This window comes from Strix aluco, chromosome 1, assembly GCF_031877795.1.
Source record: "Strix aluco isolate bStrAlu1 chromosome 1, bStrAlu1.hap1, whole genome shotgun sequence".
NCBI classification, from domain to species: Eukaryota; Metazoa; Chordata; class Aves; order Strigiformes; family Strigidae; genus Strix; species Strix aluco.
This window is the reverse complement of record NC_133931.1, coordinates 108,112,481-108,134,498: the sequence shown is the minus strand read 5'-3', so window position 1 is coordinate 108,134,498 and position 22,018 is coordinate 108,112,481. Positions and strand designations below refer to the sequence as shown.

At 37.7% G+C, this 22,018-nt stretch overlaps 1 protein-coding gene across 2 annotated transcripts in view; it reads left to right on the top strand.

The window, feature by feature from the left end:
* The window catches only part of MINDY4 (MINDY lysine 48 deubiquitinase 4), an 85,025-nt gene that overhangs the window by 42,784 nt on the left and 20,223 nt on the right, over positions 1–22,018 (top strand). Inside the window, exons 14-15 of one of the 2 annotated variants that reach the window (XM_074830642.1) lie at positions 15,168–15,231; positions 17,127–17,288. In XM_074830642.1, coding sequence (XP_074686743.1) covers positions 15,168–15,231; positions 17,127–17,288 — 226 coding nt within the window. The remainder of the gene's footprint in view (positions 1–15,167; positions 15,232–17,126; positions 17,289–22,018) is intronic. The other variant, XM_074830652.1, reaches the window with a different exon arrangement.

Here is a 22,018-nt window from a genome sequence, read left to right as displayed (position 1 = left end):
GGAGATGAGGAGGCCAAAAGTATGAAGTCGTTCAAATAAATTTAGTCAAATTACTGGAACATACATGCTTCGGTACCTTTAAACTCAGCTGTCTAGACGTAATCTCCACGTGCCCCATTTTTGTGTTCTGCCATGATGTTTGCTACTGCTGCTGCTGACTGAACGCTGGGATAGGCTGACTTTTGGGCTGGCTCCATAAGTTTTACATTGTTACTGATTTTACCTGTAAACGGAAATTCCAGATTTCAGCTAGGTCTATCGAGCAGTTGTTCTAAATCACTGACAACCTTAAGTATTTTTATTTAATGGGAATGCATGCCAGGAAATGCAGGGTTTTGCACTGCTTTGTAGATTTTGGTAATGACTTTATCATACTCCATGCACTAATGATCATCACTGGTAGAACTGATAACAAATGGCCAAAGAGGAGTGAGAATTCCTGAGGAAGTTGCTGAGAACGTGTTGTTGCTTCTGGTACAGGAAGGAATGCTAGTCACTAACAATTGTAACCTCTTTTTTTTTTTTTAACAACCAGTGAATTAAAAAATAGTGGGCGTATTGTACTAGCTCAGGGGACTAATCTTCCTGATTGTGCAAAATGTGTACTAAAATCTTCGTGTTGTTAAGAGCTACGAGATATTTTCCATGTACCTGGGAGAGACTGAGCTTAAAGGTGGGCTGCAAGCCCCCATGTGGGCCTCACCGTTGCATCTGAGAATAGCACATTGCATGTAGCAAAGTTATGAATACTCAGGAGTGGTTTACACTGACCCAGTAATGGCAGCTTCAGTAAACCCCACGGTTTTACTGAAGTTACAACATGCACTGGAATGGCAGCACAAGCTTTCTCTGCTAGATGCTGTCTCATCACCTCTAACACTTGGCACCTCCCTCACTGTGCTTACTCATGCAAAACCATTGCTATGTTGGGATGTGGCTGATTCTGATCCATTCATTGAAAAGCTTTCTTTAAATTTCAGCTTCTTACAAAAGAGTCACACTATTTTCATTGCCATATTTTTCTTAATCAGTGCAACAACTATTGTATAAAACCATAATTACTAGAATCTATAATAGCAAAGAACATATTGAATGAGAAAATTCCTTAGGTCAAATTACTTTCTGGAAGATCGTGTATTGCCATTTTCAAGATACCTGTAGAAAATAAATAGAGCCTCATCTGAAACACAGACTGGTGTTACTCACAAGTTTGCTGACCAATAGAATCAAAATGCCAGTCTTTGCAGTCTCTTTTGTTGATTTAGGAATACTTTATAACTTACTGATAGCAGATGACAAATGTAATTCTGCAGTCAGTGTTGGTCATTTGGGTATCTTTTCAATTTTTTCTTGGAAGTGTTTGTGTGAGAATAAAGAAAACAATGGCTTTATCTGTAGGAAAAAAAAAAAAAGAGTGATTTTGCAAGTCAAGAGGCTGTGTACATTAAGGTTGGATCCTTACAAACCTAGGAAGATACACATCAACACCTTTTTCCTTATTGTGATCCCACAACTCTAATAACTATCCTTCTGTAGTCTTTACTGTTCCAGAAATATGTACTGCCCTGTTTCAAAATTATTTGTGCTGTTTCCATTTCTGAGTTTGGATTTTGGTTGTTCAGGGTTTTTTTTCTTTTTTTTCTTTTGTTTTTCAAAAGTCAATGTCTTTTTATTAAATGGAATAAATCACATTTTGATTCCTTATCAACCTAGAACTTCTGACACCAAATAAGTCTGCCCTTAGTTATTAGTAATTTATCTAGTTCTCTGAAATCTTCATTCCTGTGGTACCATTTTATTGAACTAAGGAAGTTAAATTCCCTTCATCTTTTATTCTAATCCATCCTTGTAATAAACACACACAAGCATCAAATCATGTTAACAGCTGTCCAGTATACCCATTCGATCTCAAAAAATATCCTTCCTGTAATAAATAAAGTTGAGCTGCACTTGGCATGTTATAGGGGAGAGTTTTGACTTGTTTGAACTTCATGCCAGATGAAAGTGTGATCAGAGAGGCTAAAGGACCAGTGGCTACAATCCTGCTCTGACTATGCAGGGCATCTAGCTTCAGCATTTACAGAACTGGTATACCTTCCTGAATGAATAACTTGTTCATCTGAGGAATCTCATTTGTAAGTGTTCCAAGGGTGTTGGATGAATTATGCATTGTTATCGTTATTATGCCCCATACTATGCTCAAATATATCCGTTTGTCAACTTGGTCTTACTGCTGTAATTATTTGTCTGGTTGCAAGCCGTATTTCAAGAATCTCCCTGCTTTGATCCACTGGCAAACTGTTTTTATCAATTTAAAAAACCCACAACAAACACTTCTAGCTTTGCTCATCTCCATAGGACAGTATTTCACTGTGAGACGTACTGTTATATGTATACATTATATGTTCATAATAACTATGGGCTGTAATAAAGATCAGAAGCTCTCCTTGCCAAAGAATCAGGAGTAAAGCCACATCCAGAGTCACCTTAGCGTGCCACCTACAACTCCCCAATAGCTCTGACGATATATGAAGTAACTTATAGGGCTAACAGATGTGTTCATCCTTGTTTCACACAGGAGAAAGTTATCTTGGATTTGCTGCCAGGTAAGAGCATCTGTATATGCAATTACTTCGGGTCACACTGTACCTGGCCTCAAGATCAGTTGTTTGCCCATAGCCACACAGTTCCTGCTCTACAGAATTTTCATAGAACTGGAGGAACTTGTGACAAATGAGAAGCAGAAGCCTGTGGGATCTGATTTATCAAAGAGCTTCCAGATATTTATGATTTGTTGGGCATGTGCTAGTAGCATGTGAACACGTTGTTTTACTGTGGCCAGAACAAGATGCCACAAATCAGAGAAGAAACTCTAAACTGACTACTGAGCTTTGGCATCTCTAGCCATGATGCTACCTGCCTTTCAGACATGATTTACTGGTCCATTTTCATCTGGATTATTTCATATAGCTGCAAGGACAGAGTAAACACTCTTAATTAACCATACACTTCATTACGAGGAATAATCTTAAAAAAACATATTAAAGTTATAAAATATTAGTGCAATTAAAACATATTGAAAACCAAGCTCTGGGAAGACGACCTTTACTCAATAGTACTAGTTTTTATTGAGATGGGTAACAGGTGATAATCATCATTGCAGTAATCTGTATCAAGCCATTTTTTTCTGTATCCTTTTCTGTATCCTTTCTGTATCATTTACTGTGAAATAACCCTGATTCTGACATGTTACTCAACTTTTAAACTCTTTCAGACACGTAGACATTGAAAAAGAAAGTGATGCTCTGTTGGCACATGAATTGTGGGTGGAACAATGGGTCCTCCACCCTCAATCCACTTTCCTTAACTGACACCTTTTCCTGTCTCAGAGCCAATCTCTAATTTATAGTTCCCCTAAAATGCATCTACAATCCTCATGCTATTTGGCTGGTGAAGAAAGGCTTTCTGTGAAATGACCATTTGGCTTGTCCAATGGTAAAAGCAATTACAACTTCACATAAAAGACCCAATCACAGGGAACATACTCTGTTCTCATTTTCTGTGGGATAGTTTTCTGGGAAAACTTTTACAGAAGTAGTTACCCCCCACACTTGAGAACGCCTGGAAGACCAACACCAAGGGGAAATTACGTGTGCGAGCAGTTTTCAGTCAGTGTTTACAGTTATGTAATATAAATACATGTCATCATTTATTTTACAGCTTAGTCTTTTGGTGTTTGACAAAGATAGGGAAGCAGCTATTTTTTAAGGGGAAACAGCTGTCAATTACGTTACAGTGCTAAAAAACAAGCAGCTTGACCTCGCTGAAAAGTCTGTATTTGAGAGTGTCAGACCTCTCTGAGACCCATTTGTGATTTTACAACATGGAGGAAGCATGAGATTAGATTTACCAGGAACAGTGGGAGGAGAGCAAATAGGAGAGTTTGTGTGGGATCCAGTCCTTGATAGGGGAGAATTGAGTCCTTGTTTGTTTGGGTAAGTGAATTTCTGTGCCTCCTGCTTGATAGGTTGCATGCAATTCATAATCTTCAGGATCTTACGTGTCTTTGAGGCTCTGTTGTATGAATTAGCCAGAGGCCCTTCTAGCTGGGGTGTTCACTGGGCAAGAATTGCTTGCTGCATTAATAAATATATTAATAAATGTAGAACTGTAATGAAGCACAGATTGCAGCTTCAGCCGCTGAGTCAATAAAGGGAGTTTGGTTGAAAGAAGTTAATGTTTTTCCTTCAAAGAAAGACAAGAAGACAGGGATAATAAGTGAGACAGCCTTAGCAATATTTGAAGGAGGATGTGAGACCAAGATTTGAACGTATGAGATTTATATTTTTTCAAAAGTGAATATGCAGTGGAATATATTGATGTATGACTCAGGGACAAAAGAATAAAGCTAGAGATGATGGTAAAATGGGATTTTGAAGAGAAGATACAGGAAAGGAGAGTAGGGTCTGACACAACACAAATATGTAGGCATCTGTCAAATAAGATCTGAAGATAAGGAAGCTATATAGCCTACTAGATAAGAAATGTGAACCAGGTGGAACCGTGACCACAAAGGCAAACAAGAGGAAAAGTTGAATTAAGTTCGAAGAAGTATGCTGCACTGAAGAACAAGGAAAAAAAGTTAGTGGTAAAGGAAACTGGAAAAATTAAACCAAACTCATCAAAAAAGGGAAGAATCAAGAAGGACTGAAATATTGGGAAATAATGCAAAAAAAAAAAAAAAAAAAAAGGAAAAAAACCTGGGATTAGCACAAATAATGGAGAGAGACATGTGGCTCTTGTCTCCCTGTTAAGAAAATTCAGGAAGCATGTCACCAGCACGGGTCCACAGAACAGAGAAGTGAATATATTTGGTGATAGCAAATTTGGTGTGGATATGCAACAGAAATATTTCTTATGGCAACAGGGGGAAAAAATCCAGATTGTTCCCTGAACACATCCAGTTCCTTCTAGAACAGATCAGGATAAATCATAAAGCTGAGGAACATGGCTGAGGAGAATAAAGCTTATTAGCTCATTCTCTGGAGAATTTTCTGATCTCAATAAAGAGTGCAAAGGAATGAAAAAAAATGTGGTCATCAACAGATAGCTCTAGCACTAGTGATCTGAGTCTTGGTGTTGGAAAATAGAGAAATAGTGTGATTCAGACGAGGTCAGACCCAGACCTTGAGTCAGAAATTAAACAAAAAGCAATTTCCTTATCATATCAATAAAAAGATTGTCAGGGAAATATGTGAAGTTTCTGTGTGAAGTGGATGTGGCTGATATTAAGAGTAATGTAAAGAATACTCCAAATCTAAATTAATATTCTACCTTACATTTCAGTAAGGAAAACAATATGGTGCAAAGTCAGGATGGATAACTGGAATCCATGCATAGAAATTGAATTAATTTTGTGGGAGATAGAACTGAACCTGAAAAAGTGATGGCTACACAAGATGAAGGAAAAAATAAACCAGGTATCTTTTTGCCTGTATCTCATTTCTAAACTTACGCAAGACTTTCTGAACTCTCTCTTGCTTTGTCAGACTTTATGAATGGACTTGATCCTAATAGCTTACATGCTTTGTCATACTATACCACTTGCCCCATTAAAACATACAGTAACCCTGGATCTCTGGAGCAGTAAATCTGGAGAAGTGGATGCTCTTCATCTCCAAATACTGAAATAACTAACATCTAAAATCACAGATACAATGACAATGATGCTTAATACCTTTTCACAATAGAGGTCACCACATAACTGTGTAATAGCAAACAATGCTTACATTTAAGAAATGGAAAAGCAGACCAAGCAACTTAGCCTTTATCTTAGCAGGCTGAAAACTGTAGGCAAAATTCTGAAACGAGTGTAACTAACTACAGAGATAAATGAAAAATGGCAGGGAATGCAGTCTGACTTTACAGAAGATAAGTTATACAAGACTGAACTAACATTCTATTTTGATAAAAAAGCTGCTTTTTTAAGGTGGGAAATGAAATAGATTAATTCTATCTGAATTTCAGTAAAGCATGCGGTTATAGTATCAAATGGAGAACTGTTAGTTAAACTGAAAAAGAATAAAATTAGTTAATGGACACGTAATAAGAGGTGTTTGTATTTGATATCATGCCAAATGAGAAGTCATTTGCTAATGTGAAAATTTAAGAATTGTAAAGGTGATAAAGGAAAGGGACTCAGAAAAAAGTTATCAGTGTGGGGAGGGTTACTGATAGAGTTCCTCAATTATCAGTCCAGGATTAAACTCAGTTTTTATTCCCTACAGTAATGTCAGAAAAAGGGAGTAGTATGCTAATGAAATGTACTGATGACTCAAAAGTTGAAAGACACTGTCAATAGAGACTAAATCATGTTGTACAAAAAGAGTTGGCTCAGCTTCATGATGAGGGTAATAAAAAAATAATTTAACTACAAAACTACAAGGTCATGCAAACAGAGACTACTCACTGCTGTACTGTGGGAGTTCATGAGTTGTAAATGGCAGGATGAGGAGTTGAGAAGAGTAGTGGAGCACACAGTGACTTTGAGCCAGCATTATAAAATAGCACTGGATCTACTCTTAGGGTGAATCAACATAAATTGTTTTAGGTGAAGAAATATGAATAGATTGTGCAAGGCACTGATGTGTCCTCATTGAAATACCCTGTCAAATTGGGTTCTCTTATTAAAACTGGGAGAAGTGTAGGGGAATGAAAAATATGTCTTATAAAAGTAGAACATATGTTTTTATCTCTGCTAGCATAAAAAACAAATTTTGAGAGGGGACATAACTATTGTCTGAAAAGTGGGAGGGTAGTAGTTGTAAGGAAACAAGAAGGACTGAGAAGAGTTTTTTAATTTAAAGAACAATATTAGTACAAGATGAAAATGTATCAGTAAACTTAGCCTGTGACTCAGTGAACCTAGTCCAAGTGTGACTAGATTTCAGGTTCCTAAGCCTCCACTGAGAAAAGCATGGAAAGCCAAGAAAGTGACTAAGAAACATGGTTTTCTGTGAAAGAGAGTAGCTGGGATCGCTGAATTTTGTATGCCAGATGCAAAGAACTTCATCTTCCTCCTCTCCACAGCTCTGCTTTATCCCAGTATGGCATATGGCTGTAGTCCACACCACGCCTAATATAAGAGTACTCTTCTGAGGAGTATCCGAGAGATGTGGATTTGTTTGCCCCTCAGTTCCATAAGACTGTCTGTATAGGATCAAAGGAAAGGTCCATCTAGCCTATAGCCTGTCTTTGATAGTGGAAAGCTGTGGCTGCTGAAGAAAGCTGTGTAAGTATTAGGGTGAATATAGAGCAATTATTTTGGTGGTATATTCTCCATGTTTCCGATAGTCAGTAATTCAGAGACTTCCTAAGCTGGAAGTTGTATCTGGACCACTGAGTTTATTAGCCCTTGATGAACCTATCCTCCATGAATTTTTCTAAAACCTCTTTGAACCCTTTAATTCTTTTGGCCTTCACAACATCCTGTGGCAGAGAGTTCCCCAATGTAGTTATGTGCTTTGTGAAAGACTTTTTACTTTTGTTTGCTTGAACTTGTTGCCCAATAAGTCTACAGAGTGCTGCCTAGTTCATGTTATGAAAAGTAGTGAGTAAATGTTCCTTAATCATCTCCTTACCATTGAGGAGTTTGTAAACTTCTGTTGTAGTCCATCAGTTGTGTCCTTTTGTAGTGAAATGGTCCTTGTCTATGTAGTCTCTTCTCATAGGAAAGCTGCTCCATATCTTGACTGTTTCTTCTGACCATCTGAACTTTCTCTAATTCCACTATATCTAAATGCTCAAATTCTGTTACTGTTGAGCTAAAATTTTTTAAAGTGACTATTTGAAACAGAGTGTTCATGCATTGCTTTAAATTGGCTTGTCTAATTGAGGAGTCTTTTTCAAGGCTGGCTACAGGGTACTGTCATTTCTGTAGCAACTTTATTTCTTGGCTTGTAATCTAAAAAAAAATATACTCAGCCTGTCTGTAGTACTGGCATATTTGTGAGTATGATTTATCTGTCCAGTCCCTGGTATATAGCAATTAGATGGCCATACCCAAGTCTTGGCAGGTTTCCTTTACTTTATGTTCATCAGATGGTGAAAAGGCATTTTCCAGTAGAGTTTCTTCTACTCTGAAAACTATAAGCAAGGTCACATAAATTACCTCTGGGATGTATCTGTTTCCCTCCATGTACAAGAAGCCCAGAGTGATTAGCTAATGTTTATGTGTCCATCTTTAGATATAAAAAAGTTAGTGATATGAAGCCCATCCCTAAGTGATTGTTTAGTTTTGTCATCTTCCCAATCTTGTTTTTTCCTTTTCTTTCAGAAAATCAAAGCATTTCAGAAATGAACCCTTTTGATTTTAGGGACATAAAGTATATTTATCAAAAAGACTCCAAAGATGTGAAAGACTAAGTGTGATTCTACTACAAAGTAGAGCGGTAACAAAACCAGTCATATTTTTGCTAAATTTCAGCCAGTGCACTCTCATACTGTGTGCTATTCAGCTGTTTGCTAAACTTAAGGTCAACGTGGTTAAGCAGATCCAGGTTTAGTATCTTCACTTAATGTGTTGCTCTCAGGAAGACATACTGCATTCAATAAGAAAGATAATTTATTTTAAAAAATGAAATAGTGGGTTGAATGTGTCAATAGATTAATTACTTTTCATATCAGATCATTTATGAAATATAAATATTTCCTATAGTATGTCAGCACCCTGTAGCAGCAGAGCTGATGATTAAATGTGCATGATTACCTCAGTAGAGGTACATTTTAAGAACTTTGTGAAATTAGCAGGTACATGAAAATAGTGATAAATAAAGAATGAAGCCACGTCCTTGCTTTCACTGGTTTGAATCCCAAACAGCAATCTTTTTTTTTTTTTCAGAAGGGCTCTTCCCTTCTTTTTTGAACATTCATTTGAAACCTTTGCAGTGTGCTAGTATAAAAAAAAAAAAAAATACTGTGGAACATTTACACAATAAGCCAGTCACCCATCCTGTCATTTTCCACATCCCCATTGTAATTATTTGAAATCCTTATGCTTGAAGACAAGTTTTTCTCCCTCCCAACCCAAATTCTATTTTCGGAGTAGACTTGTAATTGTGTGTTTGTTAATATAGCTGTCTGTTGCCATGAACAAAGTGAGGTCACCAATTTTCTATTACAGCTTTGCCACAGAGTTAAGGACCAGCTAGCACTTACTTAAATGAACCATTATTTGTTTTATATTGTTTTATTTTGTTCTGCTATCAACCCAAACAATGTCTAGAGTAAATAACTGACATGAACTAACTCATATTTTGATAGTCTGGAGTTATTCCTAGTGTTACAGTTTGTATGTGACTTTTGTATTTAATATTCAATGCTCAGATGTTCTCCATTTAAGACTTGGCAAGAATTTTCCTAGAAGTAAATTGAGAATTAATGTGTGTATGAAGCATTTTTAAAATGTCTTATTTGTCTAACTCAGTGTTATTTGCTAAGAAAAAGTTCATCTGATTACAGATTATGTTATATTTTGCCTCAGTCTTTAGCAGTGGAACTGGCTGTTCCCTGGACACCCAGCCTCATGAGCTGGGAGATGGGGAGGGGAAGCAGATTGAGGTCAGCACAGTGGAAGAGGAGGTGGTCAGAGACCTGCTACACCACTGGGATGCACACAAGTCTGTGGGACCGGATGGGTTACACCCAAGGGTGCTGAAAGAGTGCTGGCAGATGTGCTCGCCAAGCCACTTTCCATGATTTACCTGAAATCATGGCTAACTGGGGAGGTCCCATTGGACTGGAGGGTGGCAAATGTGACACCTATCTACAAGAAAGGCAGAAAGAAGGATCCAGAAAACTATAGACCTGTCAATCTGACCTCGGTGCCAGGGAAGGTCACGGAGCAGGTCATCTCAAGTGCCATTAAAAGTCATATAATGGACGACCAGGGGATCAGGCCCAGTCAGCATGGATTTATGAAAGGCAGGTCCTGCTTGACAAACCTGATCTCCTTCTACAACAGGGCGACCTGCTTATTGGATGAGGGAAAGGCTGTGGATGTTGTTTACTTTGACTTCAGTAAGGCCTTTGACACTGTTTCCCACAGCATTCTGCTGGTGAAACTGGATGGTTGCAGCTTGGATGGGCACACGCTTTGCCGGGTAAAAAACTGGCTGGATGGCCGGGCCCAAAGAGTTGTGGTGAATGGAGTTAAATCCACTTGGTGGCCAGTCACGAGTGGTGTCCCCCAGGGCTCGGTTTTGGGGCCACTCCTGTTTAACATCTTTATTGATGATCTAGACGAGGGGATCGAGTGCACCCTCAGTAAGTTTGCAGATGACACCAAGTTGGGTGGGAGTGTTGATCTGCTCGAGGGTAGGGAGGCTCTGCAGAGAGATCTGGACAGGCTGGAGCAATGGGCTAAGGCCAACTGTGTGAGTTTCAATAAGGCCAAATGCTGGGTGCTGCACTTCGGCCACAACAACCCCCAGCAGCTCTACAGGCTTGGGGAGGAGTGGCTGGAGAGCTGCCAGTCAGAGAGGGACCTGGGGGTGTTGACTGACAGCCGGCTGAACATGAGCCAGCAGTGTGCCCAGGTGGCCAAGAAGGCCAATGGCATCCTGGCTTGTATCAGAAATAGCGTGGCCAGCAGGGACAGGGAAGTGATTTTACCCCTGTACTCGGCACTGGTGAGGCTGCACCTCGATTCCTGTGTTCAGTTTTGGGCCTCTCACTACAAAAAGGACATTGAATTACTCGAGCGTGTCCAGAGAAGGGCAGCGAAGCTGGTGAAGGGTCTGGAGCACATGTCGTACGAGGAATGGCTGAGGGAACTGGGGTTGTTTAGTCTGGAGAAGAGGAGGCTGAGGGGAGACCTCATCGCCCTCTACAACTACCTGAAAGGAGGTTGCAGACAACTGGGGATGAGTCTCTAGTAAGTGATAGGACAAGAGGGAATGTCTTCAAGTTGCGCCAGGGAAGGTTTAGACTAGATATTAGGAAGCATTTGTTTACGGGCTGTTAGGCCTTGGAATGGGCTGCCCGGGGGAGTGGTGGAGTCCCCATCCCTGGAGGTGTTTAAGAGTCGGGCTGACATAGCACTTAGGGATATGGTGTTGTTGGAACAGTCAGTGTTAGGTTAATGGTTGGACTGGATGATCTTCAAGGTCTTTTCCAACCTAGACGATTCTGTGATTCTATATTGTAGCATCCAGTGCTAAAAATATTTATATTTTGGATTTGTATTTATGCACTTTTAAAACTTCAGTAGAGTCCATACAGATAGCTGTAATTTATTTTATCAATTGCTAAGGTTTATACTGCCGTTACAGTTTCTTCTAACTCTGGTATTTTTGTCCATCTGTCTTAAACTCTTAGAATTGTTTTTTATAATTTGTATATCCCAGAATGGATGAATACATTGAAAACATGAGGCAGATTCCTAATAAGAACTGTCATGGCTACCCTGAAGTCAGCAAGTTATGTCAGTATGTCTGTGACAATTCAGAGCAGTCAAAGGTTTGGCTCAGAACATCTATACATTTTCAGTACTTTACATCCTTAATAAATGTGTTATTTATAACTAACAATTTCAACAAGACTGAAGACTAACACAGAATCACCAACAGGAGCATGGAAAGAAAATGAGTTTTTGTAATGATATTTTTTGAAAAGGCTATTTCAGGCATTTCTGCCCTAAAACCAGCAGAATTAGAAAACATGAAAAAATATGTATAATTCACACCAGATGCATTTTGTTGATTTCTGTCATGATGAGATTTCTGCAGTTGCTATAAAGCAGATATTTGGTCTGAAGCGACCTTACACATCTTTTGGTTTTGCCACATAATGACATTAATTTTATGCAATAATAATGTGAGAAAAAAATTTTTGGTTGCATTGTGAATGAAAAGACAGTTAAGCCCCAGAATATAGGTACCTCACATAGATCACCCTGTTCTGGGAAAGAAAAAAAGAAAAAATATTTAAACGGAAATATTTTTAAAAAGAATAGTACAAAATTAATAAACTATGTGGAGATGAGTTTTGCCATGTTATTTAGGTTCTGTGAGCATAGAAAAAATACATCCACATTTTGTCAAAATATCAGAAAAGCTGGGCTAAACAATTCCAGCACTGCTGAATGCAGAATTCATCAATTCATGGGTCCCAGGACAAAAAAATAAAAGAAAAGTTGAAACTATGACTTTGCTCACATTAGGAAGGCATTTGATCTGAGTGTATTTGCTGCTGTCTCTCCTGTCTCAACAGGCTGCTGCTTTCGTAGCAGAAGCCTCAGCTTCACTCACTCCATAGAGAATTCAAACTCACTCCTCCCTGGTTTCAGTAGAGATGTAAGCCACATTACTTTACACACAGTACAACTAAAAATAAAAATCAACCTGGGAGATCTTACAGATTGATCTAAAATTTAGCAGATCTCATTGTCACCTTTTTGATCAGGTATCAACTCAGGAAATGATTCCTGCTGAAAACTGAGTTTAAGCATATTTTAAAACATGCTTAATTTGAAGTATTTGTCCAGGAGATTTTAAAAATCAGTATCTTGGTCTCTGATTGAATAGTTTTTTTCACAAACTTTACAGTATTACAGGTGAGGCAAACCACTATTTTGTGCCAGCAGTCAACATACTCCTAGCTCACTCTCCAGTTAGACTTATGTACTAACATGATACTGGAAAATACTGATAATATTGCATGAGGAGGAAATATTTATGATTACCACTGTTCTCTTTGGTAGTGTCTTTTTCTGACCTGTGATTCTGTCAAAGCAGCATGCAGAGCACTGAGTTGTAAATGAAGAAGGAGGGATTCAGTAGAGTCAAGCCTTTAATTTATTGTCTGATGACAATGGGGATTCTTAAAAGTATCCTGGCTTAAAATTAATGGGGTTTTCTGTTTTAAAGTGATTTAAAAATTTTAAATGGAAAATGCCATGTAGGGACAAAGTAATATTGGTAGTAATGATTTATTCATTATATCTGTTTTGACATCTGATAGCCAAGACACCAGAATGAACAAATGCTTCAGATTTGCTTGTCATAAATGAATGTCTTCACAGCCTGGCAGAAAACAAAACACATTATTATAGTTATCTGACACTTTTACAATGCATGAAGTGTACTTGCGCTTAAAAACTGACGCCTTTTATTATAACACAGTAAATACACCTGCACAGTAGATGGTAAGTCTTTGGCAGGTATAAATGATAATCTTAAAACCATTTAGAATAGGTGTAAATCTCATAGCTATATGCCTGATGTTTGTTTCCTCATTAGCAGAGATGATTTGAAAGGCAGATGTTCTTCTTGAAAATCTGAGATACACCTCTAAACTCCCATATTGTTTGTACCTACAGATGAAATTAGAACTTCCTCCTATTGTCTTTGTCGTATGTCCCATCGTCCCTAACTGACGCATATTGTATAGTCTGCTCATTTCAAACAAGGCTATGGCGTTTTCAAGTGAAACTGTTTCTAAAACTAAAAAATGGCCAAAATCCAAAGATGATTATCACCTCATCCATTCCTTCAGTGTTGCATGAGAGAATTTTCTATATCACGGGCACACTTTCCATGGTCTTTTCTTTGATTTCACACTAGCAAGAGATGTTATTGTGGCACTTTGTTATGATTGAGACTAACTTGTAAATTATCTTTAAAATAATTTTTTTTTGAAAAAGAAAATGTGATTCAATGGCTATGACTTGATTTGAATGATTTTATGTGTCATTATGGCTGTAAATCTTATAAAGTATGTATTACATTCTGATTTTGGCGTTCAAAGAAATCCCATGAGAAAATAATCATGTAAAGTTTGGGATGAAGACAGGGAATGTCTCAACTTTTTACTTAGGATTAACAGAGCATGTACAGCAATGTTGAAGGGAAATTTCTAGCTAGCACTACTCTAACCACATCAGTTCAACTCTTTATCACAAACAAAATATTTTATTTTTTTAAAATAAATGTGCTAATTGCCAGGAAACATGAATATTTGGGTGCGTAGAAGATTTTACAAGTCAAATGAGAGTGAGAAGGACAGATGTGTGTGGAATAACTAAGTTTTAATTGATGATCATTCAGGCATTCTCTCTACCTTTGTAACAATACCAAAATAAGAATGTAGCCAAAACAATTGAGATTGACATGTTTTATACTGAAGGGAAATAGCTTTTTTTATGAACCATAGAATTAATCTGTGGAGTTCACTGCCATAGCTGTCCCAGAATATAGTACAATGTTTTTTCTCAAAACTAGATTAGACGCTTATTTATGTATACAATAATGTTTGCAGTTACATTAGGTCTGCAGGATAAAAATTATCACAGTTACAACCTTTATTTTTTAGGTCATTAACCAATCGCTAATTCAATAATTCCAGGAGTTATGGGAGAGGGAACTTAGTTTGGGGAGATATTACTCCATAATTGTCAATAATGCAATTTCACATACTTTTCTCTTTGATGTCATAAAATAGAAGAAGGGACCACACAGTGGTATTATATATGTGTACACCTAGAGGTTTTTAAATTTTTTTTCTTTTGTTCTTCTTTTCATGGACAATATAGTGTATAGATTATATCATCTTCAGTTTGTGGGTATATTCCAAGTATTGACAGGAATAACAAATACATGCCTTTGTGAGAACATTTTATCTGAGTACTGGAATAGGTTGCCTAGGTAGGTTGTGGAGTCTACCTCCTTAGAGATATTCAAAATGTCATCTAGACATGGTCCTGGGCACCTGGCTCTGGGTAGCCCTGCTTGAGCAGGAGTTTGGCCAAGGTGACCTCCAGAGGTCCCTTCCAACCTCAAACATTCTGTGATTCTGTAATTCTGTAAGACAAGTAGTCCAGTAGTTCTAATTTCTAAAGTTCTAGCTAGTGGTGACAATGTCTTCTTTTCTCCTCTACAGCTATTTTCTTTAGTCTAGCTCTAACAAACCTTTTCTTGCAACAGGTTTAGTTGATACATACACATTTTTTTGCCATGAAAAAAGTCACCTTGAAAGGATTCCAAAATGTAGATCTATATTTATGGTTGGTAAACAGTTTGTGTTTTTTCCCCCCAAGATTTAGAGATGTTAAATCTAATGCAAAGAAACAATTGTATTTAAATTTAATTGTATTCTCCACTCCTTTTCAGGGTGCGCAATGATTTTGATGTGCTTACAAACAGGTTGATTGGCAGCCATGGCTATTGTACTCAGGTAAGTTAAGTGTGTGGTCTTGGGTATGTCATACACCTCTGCGTGCAGAGCTGTGAACTGACCTCTGGGAAGATGGCTTTTCTTAAATTACTTATATTTTTCCTTTTTCCCCATAATGTCAAGCACCTTCATCCTTTCTTCTTTTTTCCTTGTGTTTTGGCATATTCTTGTCGTTGCTTACAGAGCCTCTGCTTTTTGGCCTGGTTTTCTGGTCTGCGTCTGTGTGCATGTCCTCATACTCCTCTCATCTGCCTCTTCTGAACTCCTTAGTTGATTTTAGAGCTGAAATACCACTGAGTCTGCAAGCTGAGTTTTGTCCCTGCTGTTTCAGAACGGCGACTGATGTTGCATGTCCAGTCGTACAGCTCCTCTGTGAGTGGTCACTGCCCAGCTAACTGAGCTGATGCTGACTGAAGCTAACTGGTGCTTCAAGCATGTATATCAAACTGACTTATGATATACATGTCTAAAAGGCATTTGGTGCTTGAAAATAAGCAGTCTGAATTGCTGTCTGACACCTAGGACCACAGCTTCATGTAGTCTAAATTTCAGCTCATGTCCTGTACCAAATGTCTCCCTCTAGCTGGCTCTAGACCTGCAGAGGCATCCACTCAGTTGGAAATGCTTTGCCTTGGACACATAGGTGGAATGTAGATCCCAAAATTCTGGGACAGATTCCCCCAAAGCTGTGACATACGCAGTTGGATGGTCTGAATATGGTCCACAGCCATTAAATGTGCTGCCATTTTGGCTGCAAAAGGCAAGCTTCATGTTCTTCTCTTGTACTGTTGTGGGAGGACTTTTATACTGTGTTATGCGATGATTCCTCAAGAAGGTGGTGGAACATCATGGGTGGATTAGAAGTCCTAAAAACATCGGTAAGAACCTACAAACTTTGAAGAGTCCTTCCAGAGAAACATGAGGCTATAAATGTGTGCATTATTTTTAAAATCATACATCAAGTCAAAACTGTCAATACCAGTGTTATTCATGTCTTTGGGCATGGTAATTTGAATTATTTTTTCTGGAAACTTTCTTCTTGTTATTCCCCTCATGCTTCTTGACATATGTTATTTATTAATAGTTAGCTGGTTCACTGCTGTAGCAGTCTGCTGCTACGTATTGTTCCTCGCTGTTACATCCTAGAAGGCCCTCGTGGGATCTTATGCTAAACAAAATGACTAGTGTCTCTGTTTCTTGAACTTTATGCACACTCACGTGTGCACATGCACAGACACCCACTCTCTCACATGTATTTAGCCTCTGACACACCCATATTTCTAGTTCAATTGGAGAAGAAATAATAAACAATCTGCTAGAGTAAGTATGAGTATGTTAGTGATATGGACCAGATGTGAAGCCATATGGGTGAATGTCTTACTGAATGAGACTTAAGTTCATCCAGAAGTAATCAGTGAGGAAAAAAAAATCTTTTAACAAATCTTGTCCAATGTACAAAATACATCACTAAGCACATGCAGAAATATCAGATAACACTATACAGGCTTTTAATTGATATCATTCATGCTGTAGCTTTCATTGTAGAGAAAAAGGGACACCAAAATGTTCTCATTTAAAAAAAACAACAATAACATGAGAAGGTTGAGAGTTGGATGTAAGAGTAAATTGATTGTCAGCATTTTGCCTCTGGAAAGATGAACTTTGAAAACTGCTAATATTTCCTTATTTTACTTTGGGAGTAGACTTTCCCCAAAATATCTGGAAAACATTTAATAAGCAATCCTCATCCTAACCCTAAAGTTAAAGCCATCACATAAATTAGGGGTCTGGTACATGTGTAACTTTATCAGTCCCAAATCCGTCTTGTAGTGGTGTCTAGTAAAGACAAGATGTTTAACTACTTTTTTTTTTTTTTTTAACCATGTCACAAACAGGAATTGGTGAATTTGCTTTTGACTGGCAAAGCTGTGTCCAATGTTTTCAACAATGTGATAGAGCTGGACTCTGGAAATGGCAATATCACAATTTTGAAAGGTATTACAAGCCGCAGTGATATTGGTTTGCTCTCTCTCTTCGAGCACTATGATGTTTGTCAGGTATGCTTTCCATTCTTCTGATTTTATTTAAAAAGGAAACAATGAAATTTAAAATTGGCTTGGAGAGAGTATAGCAGCTAAGAAATTATGGTCTTGATTCAGTTGCTCACTCAGAGGCATCTAGTGCTGTTTTAGACACCCAAAGGCAGAGTGTCGTCTCCCTTCTGGATGCAGGTTCTGTGTCACAACTGCCACCCCTTGGTAAATGACTTGGGTAGTCTACAGCATCTCAAATCTTAGATACCTGTGTCATTTTCTAACTGATCTGGAGTGGCAGTCAGTTTACAGACTAACAGACTTCTATTTAAGTGGCTACTGTATAGATCTGTATATGTGAACTAGGACCTGCTCAGTGCAGTCTGTGGAGCTGAGATCTGTTCAGCTGACTAAAGATAATTGTGTTCTCTAGGCTGGGCTGAACAAGTTCCCCTGACTCTGTTCACTAGATCTCCACTGATTATAGTGGAGTTGAGACACCCAGCTCACATGTGGACACCTGTATATTAGTCATTTATATGTAAGCAACTGAATCTGGATCTGAAACTCACCCTAAGTATTCGGTTTTCCATGAGTTCCCATGTGATGGATTGAATCCTGTACTCTGTGCTGTAATGGCAGTCAGTAGTAGCGGTCAAAAAAATAATAGACAATTAAAATATCTGTCAACATAATGAGAACATTCCCTTTAACATGTCTTTGAAATCAGTATTTTAATTGTCACCATGAAAATTAAAAGAGAGATTAAAAATTTCAAAGAAGTGACAGCCATTAATTTACCTCTGGAAAAACTTTTATGAGGATTTCACTGGTTCTCCATCAACAGACATTGTTGTCAAGATGGACATCTTTCCTAAAGACATGTTCTATCTTAAACAATCATGTGTCTGATGCAAAGATATTATTTGAAATTCTCTTGCTTGTGTTAGGTGCTAGATTAGATAATTGTAACAGTCCCATCTGGATTTGCAGTCAGTGCCTCTATAAAAATTTGAAATTGATTAGCAAAGAATTTGTTTGTACTCATCTAATATAAATGTGTTACTGAAAATAAAGCTTGATTTTACTTGTTCCCCGTATGGCTAAAGACAGTTACATTTTCCTACTACTGAAAAATTATAATTTTTGTTATTAATTAACTCAATTCTTGACATTATTCTCAAGATTATAAGGCTTAAATTCAGTCAAGACAGCATATCAGTGTATCCAAATCAGATAAATTCTGAACAAACCGAACTAAAAATAAACTAGCTTCTGTGTCTAGTTCAAGCTCCTTGTCCTTTTCTATAAACAGTGTAACATTTAAAACCTCAAAAATGGTTATGCACCACTGTAGCATTTTTTCCATTCTCTAGTGAGGAAAATGACTTCTAAGTAGCAAAATGGTAAGTGAGGTCAATGCAGGTAAGAGCTGTTTCTTTCCCATCTGCCATCTAAAAATAAAATTAAAAGTTATCCTGAGAATCTGACACCATCTTCCACTTATTCTGCAAATTATACAATGGAGTGGGGTCTCTTTCTTGTACTACTTTGCTCTCACATGGGAGCTGGACTCATGAGCAGTGATCTGTTTTCCAAGCCAGTGACTCGTAATCAGTTACAGAAACTCCAGTAGACGTAGTTTCCTCTTTTTTCAGTCTACAGTAGTTAGGCAACTGATGCAAATTGTCTTACTTTTTATTAAGAACGTATGCGACTGCTCCGCATTTCAGTTTGTATGTCCCAGGACATGCTGCAATGCCTGCCTTAGGACTGGGACAAAACTCAGATTCTGGTGGACTTTGGCCTCAAGTCTGGAGAGTCTCCACTGTGGCTTCAGCATGAGGGGCCAGATTTTGATTTCTGTTAGAAAGATAGAAGTTTAGAAGAGTTTAAAGAAAGTAAATGTCACTGATAGTTTGCAGTAGTGGAACTGAGAATAGCATTTGCCTTTCAAACTGACTCTTTTCTTCCTCTCAGTGTTTCAGTAAGTGGATTCAGCATCCAATTACATTGTGGCTATGAGGATGGTAGCTGAAACCAGTAATGGAAAAGGACTGTCATTTTTGGTTGGTTTTCTTTTTGTTTCCAGGAGTAAGAAAATCCTGAGCATGATATATGGTGAATCATAGACATTAGAGCTGGAAAACTCCCTTTAGGTCATATCCAGCCAATCTCTCAGGGGATAATTCAGGATATTTTTATGTCCTGTTATATAGTAGTCTTTCTTTTAAAAATCTGTATCCATGAAGTTCCTGCCTTTTTTTTCAGATGGCCATTTATTAGTTGATTGTAATGCGTATAACTGTGATCTTACCTTTTTTCTCACACATCTCTACTTTAAAATATGAGGAGGTGCAAATACAGATTTGCACATGCCTGCGAATGTGGAGGTTTTCATATTTACTACAAAACTTGTACTTTGGATATACTAATATTAAATATGACTGTTCATTTACTTAGTTTCCTCTGATTATCATTCTTACTTCTAATCCAGCCAGTCCCCTAAACAATTCATCCCCATCCGCTAGACATTTTGCAAGCTGATGTAACAGTTCCTCCCTTTTTCATCAGTACATCCTGTCCAAAGCTTATTATTATTGCTTTACTCTAGACTTCTTCCAACTTACCAACGCATTTAGGAAGAGATATGCAAGATTCCAGGCTAGATGCAGTAAATCCACACGGAGAAAATTTTCTATACAATCTTGTCTCCCTTGTCTAATATGCGGAGTATTTGTATATAATCCACAATTTCCTTGGCAATATTTTCTGAAATATCATGAAAATATCATGAGGGCATGATAACTGAGTTAATCCTTCTGTCAAACTTCAACAGTAGCAAATCTAAACAAAATGATCAGTCCCTTTTTCTCCAGTGATTGCCCTCTGTTGCTGATCCATTAATCTCTTTCAGTGGATCATGATGAATGTGTTATCTTTGCTGATTAGAAAAATGTGTGCTTCATGTAATTTGTCTGGAATTGTTAATGTCTAATCATCACTCTTAGTCCTAACATATCACCATACTCAGTATATTTTTGTAATGTGATTACTTGTTGCAAATTGCTTCATGATGACAGATGGATTCATTCAATCTGTTTCATATGCAAACATTTAGTTTCATAGTGAGATTCCGTATTTTAATACGAAAAAACTAAAAGTCCAATTCTGTTACTTTTTGGTAGGCAAGTTACACATCTTTGGATTTCTTTTCTTTGAGCTAAGCCCTATTAATTCCATCTGATCTTGCACATTTAACTAAGAAGCCTAAATTCAGATTTTAGGTTTCCTGGGATTTCTTTAGAGCTCTCAAAACAATAGAAACATTTTCAAAAGCTGGTCAGTCTACATAAAATTGGTGCAGGTTTTCCTCTGTTTGCTGGGTTGCAACATGCAGCAGTTTAACATTAGTCTCGGGGAAGCTTGAGTTGATTCTGCAACAGGGACAAGACCTCTGAGAAAGGGGTGAGGCACAGAAGCAGGCAGGGCCAATTATAGCAGTCGTGAGTGAGAAAGTCCCTGTGTTTGGGTCAGAGTCTTTGACCTAAATGTCGCATTGAAGTTGCAGGTGAAAAAACTTTGAATGATGAAATGCTCTTTTCAAAACTTATTGTGATGTTAAAATAAAAACAAATGGAAACAGATGCTCCTCATATTTATACCAGATCATTTAAGAGACTAACAGCAACAAAAAGGAAACATAATCTGTATTCTCATCTGAAAAAGCTAAAAGATAGTACTATTAACATTAATAATGGTAATGATAATAATAATTATAACAATAATAGTATCTAGCATTTATGTGTCATTTCCTATGAATAGATCTGTGCTTTGCAAAAGAGAAAGTAATATATTTTTCAGGGGAGGTAACAGACAAACAGAAGTCGAAGTGCCTATCCCAATAAGTCATCCAATAAACTAGTGGCTGAACTGGGAAGAGAGTACAGGTGTTCTGAATCTCTCATTCTAAAGTTAGTATGATACTGGCTGATGAACTTGACCCTTCTTCTGAAATGCTTTTTAAAACCGCTTTAGGTATGTGCTGTTGTACGTGAAGTAATGGAAGTATTCAAGGTTACTTGTCTCTTTTGAGCCTTGATTCTGATTCTTCTTTGTCCTCACTGATTCTTTCCTGCTTTTAACCTGTCCTGCTATAGTAGTTAAACCTCCTACCATCTGACCTCCCTCCCAAACTTACCCTACCCTGATTTTTGACAATGTCCAAGTCTCTGCCTGAGTTGTCAGCATTTCAAGAGACTGATGCTTTTTAGCTCTTGCATTTCTGAAAATAAAGAGAGAACATGGCATTGACAAAGGAGTTATGCTGGTTTTTTCCTATTTATTTTTAAAAAGAAAGAGAGCATAAATAAACAGAATTTATTCATTAAAATTCCACAGATGGGAAATATTATCTTTGGTCCTTTTGATGAAACCAGCACACTCTGTGCTACAACAAGATCCACTTGAATTCGTAAATGCAGCACACATGCTCTGTCTTCTGGCACCTCACCTGTTTACTTGCCCTGTGGAATGTCCTTCCTATAACCTTCTTCACTGGGAAATATGTCTGCTAAACAGGCGCCTTAGTCAGATGGACTGGATTCAAGCCAGGTCATTGGTGGGGTTGCAGAGGGGGAGGTTTAGAAAGAGTATTTTAACCATCTTGTTTAAGAAACCAACAACAAAAATATGCATGTGCAAAATGGAAACTGATGGTTGGTTTTAATTTTCCACTTATTTTTCAGTAATGG